General features: G+C 40.1%; 1 protein-coding gene across 2 annotated transcripts in view; it reads right to left on the bottom strand.

Moving 5' to 3' along the window:
• Nucleotides 1-12,443, bottom strand: part of ADAMTSL1 (ADAMTS like 1) — a 483,577-nt gene that overhangs the window by 38,154 nt on the left and 432,980 nt on the right. For both annotated transcript variants that reach the window (XM_075316452.1, XM_075316459.1), the window contains exon 24: nt 2,837-3,052. In XM_075316452.1, coding sequence (XP_075172567.1) covers nt 2,837-3,052 — 216 coding nt within the window. The remainder of the gene's footprint in view (nt 1-2,836; nt 3,053-12,443) is intronic.

Genomic DNA, 12,443 nt, shown 5'->3' on the forward strand with positions numbered 1-12,443 from the left:
ATCTCCAAGATCCTATCCCAATATGTAATAGGTGTAATAATAATAATAATAATAATAATAATAATATTAATAATAATAGCACATACCTCCAATTAGAAATGTAGTATACTTCTCCTGATATAGCTATGTCTCTAACTTCAGGTGCAAGGCATTGCAGCTTAGGTATCCATGGTTATGTCCACTTATATAGTGACAGTTAATTAGTTATCTGCTCATGGTTGTAACCATAGATTTCCAAGCTACAATGCCCTGCACATGAGGGACGAGACATGGCTATATCCAGAGAACTACACTACATTTCTAATTGGAGGTATTTGCTAATCTTATTAGACACCCTCTACATATAGGGAGAGGATTTTGGAGATGAGAATACCCCTTTAACCTCTAAAAATCATACTTGCACTCTACCTGTTGATGGTACAGTACCTGAGAAAAATACTTTTAATTTGGAAGTCAATGTTTGGTGCACCATAATGCCCCCTCATTTTGCAGTTTGAGACAACTCCAGTGCTTTTGTTTGACAGTGCTCACTCCCCACAAAAAGCACTGTTTGAAGTTATCCAATTGCACATACATGAGCACTGACACTGCACAAACCTGGCCGTGGACAGTTTTAGTGCTAGTGTTATTCTCCTACCTGGCTCCTGACATTGCTCACTACACAAAGGCAACTAAAAATGTATTGAACATCGTCTGTAGAGAGGAACCATGAAGGAGATTGTACCCACAAACCATCCGTACTGTGCATGCAGTCTCACAGAAGCAAATTAAAAGTATTGTTGTCAGGCACTGTACCATTAACAGGTACAGAGCTAATATGATCTGTATAGGGCTAAGATCAATATAACACTATATAGATAATTTAATATTGATTTTGGGGAGTGACAGACTCCCCTTAAATGGAATCTGTCAGCAGGTTTTTGGTATGTAACCTGAAGATAGCATACTGTAAGGGTTAACATACAGATTACAGCCATGTGTCTCCTATCACAAAGTGTGTTTTTGTTTACCTTGCAATGCTAGCTTTATCATTAGTGGACTCAGCAATGCACACGTTCAAGTCTGACTCCACCCCCTTTGTAATTCATAGCTTCTGTCTATAGAAATGAGCATTGCAAGCTTGGTGTGGGCAGGCGCAGCTGTATGGGCTCTGCTACATGCTAAATCTAAAATCTTGGCTTGTGTCAGAACGGCCACACCCAGTAATCTAAGTCCTACATTCTTGGATTCTGGGCCTTTTTACCTATATCATGCTACTCTCAGATGAGGTAGCAAAAAACAGCTGACAGATTCCCTTTAAAGATTGCTGCACATGAAAAATTCCTCTGGATATCCCATATATTTACCCTAGGGAATCTTATTGAAAGCAACTTTTGTTTACCATGAAGTATATCTCAAAGGGATTGTCTAGTTTAGAAAACCCATTTCATATCTAAAACTGTACATACACATGTCGGTTAAACAATTGTTTAACCTACAAACATCTCTCCCAAGCCCTCCACACAATTGAACACGTCCAATTGTTGAAGTGTTTTCAACAACACTATGGTGGCAGTTTATCCCCCAAAGAACAAAAAGGTCAAGACATTTCTGATCGGCCAACTTCTATTCCATATTCAGTATATGGGGGCCTTTAGTCATATAAATTGAGTTAACAAAGGGGCATTGCCTATTTAAGATCGTCATTCCCTAGACAGAATGGTGGGGCAATAATGGAAGTCCTGTTCTACATCACACAGATAATTCGTTGATATGAATGGGCAATGGGTAGTGCTTCATTTTCTCAGTTGTCGTGCTGCAGGGAAATTTAACACCCAGGAGGACCCGATTCATTATTGCCTTTATTCCCCTTTTTTGGCTAGTTTTTGGTATTTTTATGCCTGTGTTTCTTTTACGCTGAATTCTTTTTTTTAATTTTTTAACTCTATTTTGCCTGTTTTTTATGTTTGCCCTTGTGAATGGAGTGTGCATTTCCAGAAATTTTTGGCTGATTCATCATTCTTTAAAAAGTTGAAAAATTTGTTACAAATATGCTTGAAGTGATTTGATTTATGCCAGGTATTTTAGTGCAAATGTTGCACTATTTTATGAATTGTACAATGTATTGCACTACAAAGTCACAAAACAGGTTAAAGACAAAAAAAGACAATTTTATAGTTTGCAGAAAATTCAAGGACCACGGATGCCATTACGAAAAAGTTGACAAAACATACAACATACAATGAGACAAAAACATAAAAATTACTTAACGAAATGGTGATGATGAATCGGCAAGCATATGCCAGGATTCCATGCCGATTACTTTGGGTTGCAGCAGGGGGAGACTTTGTGATCTTGTTATTGTTAATAACAACCTTAATTTATATCGGCTGAATTACAGAAGAGAAATCATTTTTACATATATTTGAATTTTTTTTAAAGTGGTTTTCTCTCAATTCACATTAATTCCAGGATGGTGAATAAGTGTCTGATTACTAGAAGCCCCACCTTCACTAGAAATAGGGTCCCAAATTTCTCCTCCCTGCATGATCTAGCAGGTTTCTGCTCTAGCATTGTCTATGGGGATGACAAAAACAGCTGAGTATTGTGCTCTGCAATTTCCATCAGCACTATAAACAGACATACTCATTCTCTACACGTTCTATTGAGAGAAGTGGATGAGTAACTAGCGGATAAGTAAAAACAATAGGGAAGACCCAAGGAAAATGAAAATGGGCTTCGTGCTTATTCATGCTTACTTGACGAGAAGGTGAGAACAATATAGAACATTTCATGAGCTCAGACATGTATCTTATCCAATACAAGCAATGATGGAATCGGCTAAAGTTTGATCTACCTTGAAGTGATAGGAAAACTTTTTGTGTGAGGGAGTCAGATGGGTTCTTCTGAATAATACAACGATATTCTCCATGGTGGTCCTTGCTTATATTAATTAGCTGAAGGATCTGTCCACCTTCCAAAATGTCATACGTTAGTTTTGATGCGCTGCTTAATGGTTGACTTCCATGAAACCAAATGATATGGGGAATGGTATCACCTTTCACTGGACACCCTATAACACAAATCAATGAGAAGGTTGAAGATTAAAAATATTATTTACTGAAATATGGTGTTTTATATTGTAACTATGAATATCCAAGTTTTCCAATTATATTGTGTGTAACCATCTTACTGTTTCTTAGAATTCTGAACTAAACTGGACGTATGTCAGAAAACTCCTAGGTTAATAACATCCTAGGTTAATAAGTCAGGCTCACATACATTTCTTATATGTATTGCTTTATGTGTATTAATCAGATTATTTTTCTTTTAAATTTTGTCTAGTTTGGTTTCAGATTTTGTCTGAATTGGAACAAATTATTAGGTTTCCATAGAGATTTTGCCTTAAAGGTGTTGTGCACTACTTGGAGAACCCCGTCTCATACCCAATGTTTGCCGCCTTTAAAATACAAAAGCTTATACTTGCCTCCACTGCCGTTCCAGCAATGTTGGCACTCGCACTTCTGGGACTCACTTAAGGTTGTTATGTCATGCGAGTGATTGGGCGCGAGACTCATGTGACATAACAACCTCTCATGAGCCCCAGGAATATGATTTCTTTTATTGAGGAAGGAGACGGATGTCTCTGAAACGCGTAGGAACTGTCAAATAAAAAGGAAATCTTTTAATTTACACGCATCAGTGGTTTTTAGCGCGGCATAAACCCGGTCTTCTCTTCTACCTGTGTGATACAAAATTCCTCTACCGGGGCTGCAGCTAAACCACCAGGCACTCACAGGCTATCATAAGGGGTTGTGACTGGCACAACCTCACCAGGTGAGTGCTTCTTTGTCTTGTCTGTCTACCCTCATATAGGGTAAGACCCTATTGCGCTTTTTTCCCCCCTACAGTTTTACAGAGCCCCAGGAGAGTGAGTGCTCTGTGCTGATACATTGCTGAGCCGGCTGTCAGTCTGTGCTGGGGGAGTGGTTACAGCGGCCGCTTACTATTCACAGAGTGGTGACTAGAACCCTGTTGGCAGTGACTCTATGATTGAAAGCTTGAGACTGAAGGCAGGAATAAAATTAATTTCCTCCCAGCAGCGGGGCTTTCATTGCAGCAGTCACATGGCTTCAAAATGCTATTAACCTGTAGATTAACCCCATATCTGAAGTTTCATAGAATTTTTTTACATGACAGGTTCCCTTTAATACCAGAAATGTGTGGTTGTGTCTATATTTCTCCTTTAACTTCAGACATGATCAATTTGTAGATTCTTGCACTGGGTGTAGACTAATTCAGTAGGTTTGGGATTAAGTAGGAACAAATTGTTGGGAGTAAAGCCTTCATAACACGCTGTATGGAAGTTATCAGTCAATAGTTAATGCATAAATCATAATCCCAGCTCCTCTGAGACATGGACTTTAGTGAATGCCAGGGTGTAACAGACATAAGAATTCAATTTACATATAGATTTTTCAGATTTGTTGAAATTCAGAGGAAACTGAAACATGCCATTAGCGCAGTGCAGCATTATAGATTATATGAAATCTTGTTTATGAGGATGCATGGTTAGATCAAGCTTCAGTAAAACAGAACATCAGAATTGACTCTATGCGAGCATTACATTGACAAACCATGGTAATTGCAGAACACATAACAGGCTGATTGCATAACGTTAACCGTCCATTGCATAAAGAAAATATTTCCGTTCACCAGATGATGATCACAAAAACCAGGTCAGTTTATCGTTGTGATTAGAAAATGATGTAGTGTGTAATTACCTTGAAATATCTAAACAGTAGGATAAGGGAATTATAAGGTCATTCTATAATACATCAACTAAAGAACTGATGACATCTAGACTAATGCACAAAGTGCAGCACAAGTACACTCAACGTATACACTGTACCAATCTTTACAGCCACAGAGCAGCAGCGGAGGGGCTAAACTGTAAAGAAAGGTAAGCGATTCTGTTTTATCTCAGTGGAAATGCAGTTATCGAGAATTACCAAGTAGATATGTCCAACATGGAGTGTGAAAAATCGCATAAAGAAATTCTTGTTGGAGTGTACAACAGCGGCAGGCTTATGTACAGTGACTAATAGGTAGCAATTAGCACTGTGTTAACTGTTACAATTTTTTGATGTTTGAAGTAGTTCCTGTACACTGTAAATTGTGACTGCCTTGGATTATTAGTATCAGTTCTTCTCCTGTACTTCTCTATCTTGTGATGATGAATAGTCGTTGCTGTATGTCTCAAGTAGGATAGTATATGTAAAATAAATAAATAAGAGTATAGCCCTGCACCACTGGGTATTACCTTGCGGGGTCACACAATCGGGTGGAATATAGCTCGGGCACCATAAAGTCACGGCTAGTGAGTGCCCGTCCTGCAGAAATAAGATGTCCAGAGAATATTGTTAAAGGAAAAAAGGACCGCACAATCCTCAATGCCAGTGATTCTTCTTTATTTCACACGGTGTAGCATAAAAAGCAGGGAAGGAGTTAGGTGCAGGCTCCTCGCAAGGATGACGGCTGTTTTGCGTCTCATTACGCTTCGCCTGGTCCACTGGTCGAAGCGTAATCAGACGCGAAACGGCCGTTGTCAGGGGGCAGGGCTTAACGGGACACGCTCCATGACGGATAAATCTGTCCATGGTTGTGAAGGGGTTAATAATGTGACATATGATAGCAGATGGATGAATTCTGAAGGGTACAGGGCTATACTTTCTGCTCAGATTGAATCAAATGTTGCAAGGTTGATTAGATAGTACTTCACAGTGCAGATGGACAATAACCCAAGTTATACTGTGAAAACAACGCAGGAGGTTTTCAGGTAAAGAAATTGAATATTTTACAATGGAGAGTCAATCTCCAAATTTCAACCCCATCAAGCATGTACTTCCCATTCGTCAGACAAAACTTAAGGCAGAAAGATTCACAAACAATAAACAACTGAAGTCAGCTGCAGTAAAAGCCTGGCAAAGCATCACAAAGGAGAAAACCCCGCGTTTAGTGACATCCATGGCTTCCAGACTGGTCATTCCAGACCAGTCATGTCTATTAACCCCTTGCACCGCGCTGTCAAAATGTGAAGCGTGGTGTACATCACAGTCGTGGTAAGCTCTCACTCACCCGGCTCCATTGGAAGTCATGTAACGTGACCACTTGGATCTGATGTTTGCCATGGTAGCAAAGGGTCATGTGATGACTCCTGTAGCTATCATGAGTCAGTTCCTCTTATAGCCGGTAGAGGGCCGAGTGTGAGAGGAGAGCAGCTTTTCTGCAGATCAGATCGATGCTGCTCTGATCTACAGAAATAAATGAGTGATCAGACTGCTGATCGTTATAGTCCCCTAGGAGACCTAGTAATATAAAAAAAGTTAAAATTGTTTTAAAAAACTAAACAAAAAAAACGTACAAATTCAAATCACCTCCATTTGCCTCATTGAAAATTAAAAGATTAAAAAAAATAAAAAATATACACATATTTGGTATTGCTGTGTTCTGAAACGCCCAATCTATCAAAATATAAAATCAATTAACCTGATTGGTAAATGGCGTAGCGGCAAAAAAATTCCAAACACCAAAATTACGTTTTTTGGTTGCTCCAAATTTTGCACAAAATGTAATAACAGACGATCAAAACATAACATCTGCACAAGAATGGTACTGTTAAAAATGTCAACTTTAGACGCAAAAACAGTAAACCTATACATGTTTGGTGTCTATGAACTCGTACTGACCTGAGGCATCACACCAACATGCGGTAAATAAAATATCCCAAAAACAATCACGCAATCGCACTTTTTGTGCAATTATTCCGCACTTGGAATTTTTTAGCCATTTTCCACTACATTATATGGTAAAACTTATGGTTTCATTTAAAAGTACAGCTCGACCCACAAAAAATAAGCCCTTATATGGAAAGATTGACGTAAAAATAAAAAAGTTATGGTTCTCGGAAGAAGGGGAACTAAAACGGAAAGACGGACGTACCCTGAAGAAGAAGGTGGAAATGTGCTTTGGGTATTACTTCCGTGGTTCTTGGCACTTCAGGCATCAGCTCCCTTTCCTGATCTTGGTAGGCATTTAATGGCTATTTAATCTTCTACTTACCTGAAGTTAATTAGAAAATAATGGGCTATACTAAACATTTAATACCTTAACTATATACGCTATCAGTGTGGAGTATAACTGTGTGTTACTAATAATTTTATTAGTAACTACAACGCTGTCACAATTTATTGCAATTAATAGGTAGTGAATTAGTTGGTATATTCAGCAACACTATATCAAAATAATTTCATATAGTGTATTGTAATACTATAGCGTATAATTTAATAGTTGCCTTAACTTGAATCAATCAGGAATTAAGGGGTAATATATAACTATGCAGTATATCTAATAATTACAATCAACTACAGTCAGTTATTGCCATGTGCACTTAAATATATACAGTGCCTTGCAAAAGTATTCGGCTCCCTTGAATTTTTCAACCTTTTCCCACATTTCAGACTTCAAACATAAAGATAAAAAATGTTAATGTTATGGTGAAGAATCGACAACAAGTGGGACACAATTGTGAAGTTGAACAAAATTTATTGCTTATTTTAAACTTTTATACAAAATAATAAACTGAAAATTGGGGCGTGCAATATTATTCAGCCCCTTTAGGTTAATACTTTTTAGCGCCACCTTTTGCTCCGATTACAGCTGCAGGCACTTGGGGTATGTGTCTATCAGTTTTGCACATCGAGAGACTGAAATTCTTGCCCATTCTTCCTTTACATATAGCTCGAGCTGAGTGAGGTTGGATGGAAAGCATTTGTGAACAGCAGTTTTCAGCTCTTTCCACAGATTCTCGATTGGATTCAGGTCTGGACTTTGACTTGGTCATTCTAACACCTGGATACATTTATTTGTGAACCATTCCATTGTAGATTTGGCTTTATGTTTTGGATCATTGTCATGTTGGAAAACAAATCTCCGTCCTAGTCTCAGGTCTTTTGCAGACTCCAAAAGGTTTTCTTCAAGAATGGTCCTGTATTTGGCTCCATCCATCTTCCCATCAAGTTTAACCATCTTCCCTGTCTATGCTGAAGAAAAGCAGGCCCAAACCATGATGCTGCCACCACCATTTTTGACAGTGGGGCTGGTGTGTTCAGGGTGATGAGCTGTGTTGCTTTTACGCCAAACATATCATTTGGCATTGTGCCCAAAAAGTTCGATTCTTGTTTCATCTGACCAGAGCACCTTCTTCCACATGTTTGGTGCGTCTCCCAGGTGGCTTGTGGCAAACTTTAAACACTTTTTATGGATATCTTTGAGAAATGACTTTCTTCTTGCCACTCTTCCATTAAGGCCAGATTTCTGCAGTGTACGACTGATTGTTGTCCTATGGACAGACTCTCCCACCTCAGCTGTACATCTCTGCAGTTCATCCAGAGTGATCAAGGGCCTCTTGGCTGCATCTCTGATCAGTCTTCTCCTTGTTTGAGATGAAATTTTTGAGGGACGGCCGGGTCTTGGTAGATTTGCAGTGGTATGATACTCCTATCATGTCAATATGATCGCTTGCACAATGCTTCTTGGGATGTTTAAAGTTGTGGAAATATTTTTATAACCATATACGGCTTTAAACTTTTCCACAACAGTATCATAGTATCAACCTACCTGTTGTGTTCCTTGGCCTTCATGATGCTATCTGTGCTTTAAACAGAACACTGAGACTATCACAGAGAAGGTGCATTTATACGGAGACTAAATTACACACAGGTGCCTTACATTTATCATCATTAGTCATTTAGGACAACATTGGATCATTCAGAGATCCTCAATGAACTTCTGGAGTGAGTTTACTGCACTGAAAGTAAAGGGGCCGAATAATATTGCACGCCCCAATTTTCAGTTTATTATCTTTTACAAAAGTTTAAAATAAGAAATACATTTCGTTCAACTTCACAATTGTGTCCCACTTGTTCTTGATCCTTCACCATAACATTAACATTTTTATCTTTATGTTTGAAACCTGAAATGTGGGAAAAGGTTCACCACGGGGAAAACTATTGTCCTTTATGGAGACCTGACAAACCATTCTGGCTGTCAGTAAGGGGACTTATAGCTGCAATGCCCCTCTGGGAATTATTCAAATTGTCCCTCCAGAGAGGAAGGAGATAAACTCTAGCACCACTTATTGGAAGTAGCAATCCTAAAAGTCAAATATGGCTTTTTAAACAAGCCTTTTCATGAGACTTAGGATTTATTGCCAGATCAGAATCCAAATCTGCAGACACGGTGTTTCGGGGTGATTGCCCCTCGTCAGTGGCAATAAATCCTAAGTCTTATGAACAGGATTGTTTAAAAAGCCATATTTGACTTTTAGGATTGCTACTTCCAATAGGTGGCGCTAGAGTTTGTCTCCTTCCTCACTGGAGAGACAATTTGCATAATTCCCAGAGGGGCATTGCACTATAAGTCCCCTTACTGACAGCCAGACTAGTTTGTCAGGTCTCCATAAGGAGAATAGTCTTCACCGTGGTCCCCACATAGCTTCTCATAAGCCAGATCAGATACCCACACTTTGCACTGACGAGGGGCAATCACCCCAAAACATTGTCTGCAAATTGGGATTCTGATCTGGCAATAAATCCTAAGTCTTATGAAAAGGCTTGTTTAAAAAGCCACATTTGACTTTTAAGATTGCTACTTCCAATAGGTGGCACTAGCGTTTGTCTCCTTCCTCACTGGAGGGACAATTTGGAAAAGGTTGAAAAATGCAAGGGGGCCGAATACTTTCGCAAGGCACTGCATTATTGTTAACATTCATCCAACAAGTCACATTACCCATATAATAATGAGAAGGGGTTGTTAAGCCATTGGTTCGGGTTTATTATTAGTTTTCCAACAGTTATGATGAATTGAAAACATCCTGGTTATAGATTTTGTGTACATATAATTATCGTAGAATCCATATTATTGTTAATTCTAAATGTGATTATTATTGAATGTGTAGTTGGTGAATTGTGGTGGCATATTGTCTTACGGCTATCATGATAAACCTGAGTCCTTGAGAACCTTGTCTGGATCCCTTGTTTTTCTACTGTCATTTTTTTATGTGATTTGTTTTAATATATTTAATAAAACATATTTTTATAATTTAGCTATAGTGCACTTTTTCCTTATCATTGGATATTGAATCCAATAAAGAATTTTATAGTGTCTACTTAAATACTGTAAGATGTAAATTCTGCATTAAATCTAAGGCTACAAGGTGTCTCCTTCTTAGGCTAGCGCCACACATCCGTGCCTCCGGCACGTGTTTGTCATTTTTTACACGTACCGGCGGCACGGAGACACTTTAACCAATGCTACCCTATTGTAGCAGGCACACACACGTAAAACCACACGGAACGTGTGTCCGTGTGCGTTTGTACGTGTGTGCGTTTTTGAAAGCGCTGACATGTCAGTGTTTTCTCCCGCAGCACGGGTGTCACACGGCCCGCACCCGCACCACACGGGTGTAGTGTGGATGCGGTCCCGTGTGACACGCGCCGGAGAAAACACACATGTCAGTGGAAAAAAAGAAAAACATTAACTCACCTTCTCCAGCCCTCCTGTCTCCGCCGCTGCTGCCTCTTGCTGCCGACCGCCGCTCATTATTCTCATTGAATATTCACTTCACTGCCTGGCAGCAGCAGCAGCGGGGAGACGGGAGGGCTGGAGACTGAGGATCAGCACCATGGACAGCAGCGCGGACATCAGGAAGGACCAGGTGAGTATAATAATTACCGATTCTACGTGTGCTATCGCGGATAGCACACGTAGAACACACGTGTCACGTACGTACCAGAGACACGTACTTACCTGCACGCAACACGCAGGGAAAATACGTGTCTCTTGGCACGTGCGTGAATTTCACGTGAGTGTGGCAGAAGCCTTAAGGGGCATCAGATCTACAGCTCCATGACAGCTTGACCTAATACATAGTGTTGTGTGTTGTTCAATGAAACTACCTATGCTCACAGGAAAAAGGTATATAGTGACCTCAATAGATGACTATTTTAACATACACAGTCACATATCTAATGAAAAACAAAGCTGAAGTATTGGATACAATAAAAGCATAAGTAATAAAAAAAGAGATAGGTTTCAGGTCATCATAGTCCTAAGAGATAAGTGAGGTGAATTTAAAAGATATCGAAAAGAATACTATCTATAAAAGCATATGAAGCAGAATCAAGAAACAGTGTCATACATACCAGAGCTAAATGTGATAGCTGAAAGAAAAAACAGTACTCTAACTGAATAGATTAGATTTTGGACTATCTGATAAATATCAGATTGAAGCCACAATGACAGCAACTTAAGGGTACTTCTCACATAGCGAGATTGCTAGCGAGATCACTGCTCAGTCACAGGTTTTGTGACATACCAGTGACCTCATCAGCGATCTCGCTGTGTGTAACACTAAGCAGGGACCTGGCCCCTGCTGTGAAATCGCTGATCGCTACACACTGTTCTGGTACATTTTTTGCTCGTTGGTCTCCCGCTGCGCAGCACACATCGGCGTGTTTGACGGCGGGAGACCAACGTGCACCGACTCTGTGGTAAGCAGCGTATGCTGGTAACCAGGGTAAATATCGGGTAACTAAGCGCTTTGCTTAGTTACCCGATATTTACCCTGGTTACCAGCGTACATCGCTTAGCTGCACACGGAGCCAGGGTAAATATCGGGTAACTAAGCAAAGCGCTTTGCTTAGTAACCCGGTGTGTACCCTGGCTATGTGTGCAGAGAGCCAGCACTAAGCATTGTACGCTGGTAACCAGGGTAAATATCAGGCAACTAAGCAAAGTGCTTTGCTTTGTTACCCGATATTTATTCTGGTTATCAGCATACACCACTTAGCACTAGCTCCCTGCACACATAGCCAGGGTAAATATTGGATAACTAAGCAAATTGCTTTGCTTAGTAACCCGATGCATACCCTGGCTACATGTGCAGGGAGCCAGCGCTAAGCGTTGTACGCTGGTAACCAGGGTAAATATCGGGTAACCAAGCAAAGCGCTTTGCTTAGTTACCCGATAGTTACCCTAGTTTCCAGCGTACACTGCTTAGCGCATGCTCCCTGCACACGTAGCCAGGGTAAATATCTGGTAACTAAGCAAAGCGCTTTGCTTAGTAACCCGATGTGTACCCTGGCTACCAAGCGCAGCATAGTTACAGGAGTCGATGGTGGCTGGTCGCTGGTCACTGGTGAGATCTGCCTGATTGACAGCTCACCAGCAACCATGTAGCGACGCACCAGCGATCCTGACCAGGTCATATCGTGGTCTGTATCGCTGGTACATCGTTTTGTGAGACGGTACCCTAATTTACAAATCAGACTCTTATCTTTCTTCAGAACAGCTGAAAAAACCCCATATGAACTGTGGCAAGATAAAATGGCAAGTGTAAAACA

This window comes from Anomaloglossus baeobatrachus, chromosome 1, assembly GCF_048569485.1.
Source record: "Anomaloglossus baeobatrachus isolate aAnoBae1 chromosome 1, aAnoBae1.hap1, whole genome shotgun sequence".
Lineage (NCBI taxonomy): Eukaryota > Metazoa > Chordata > Amphibia > Anura > Aromobatidae > Anomaloglossus > Anomaloglossus baeobatrachus.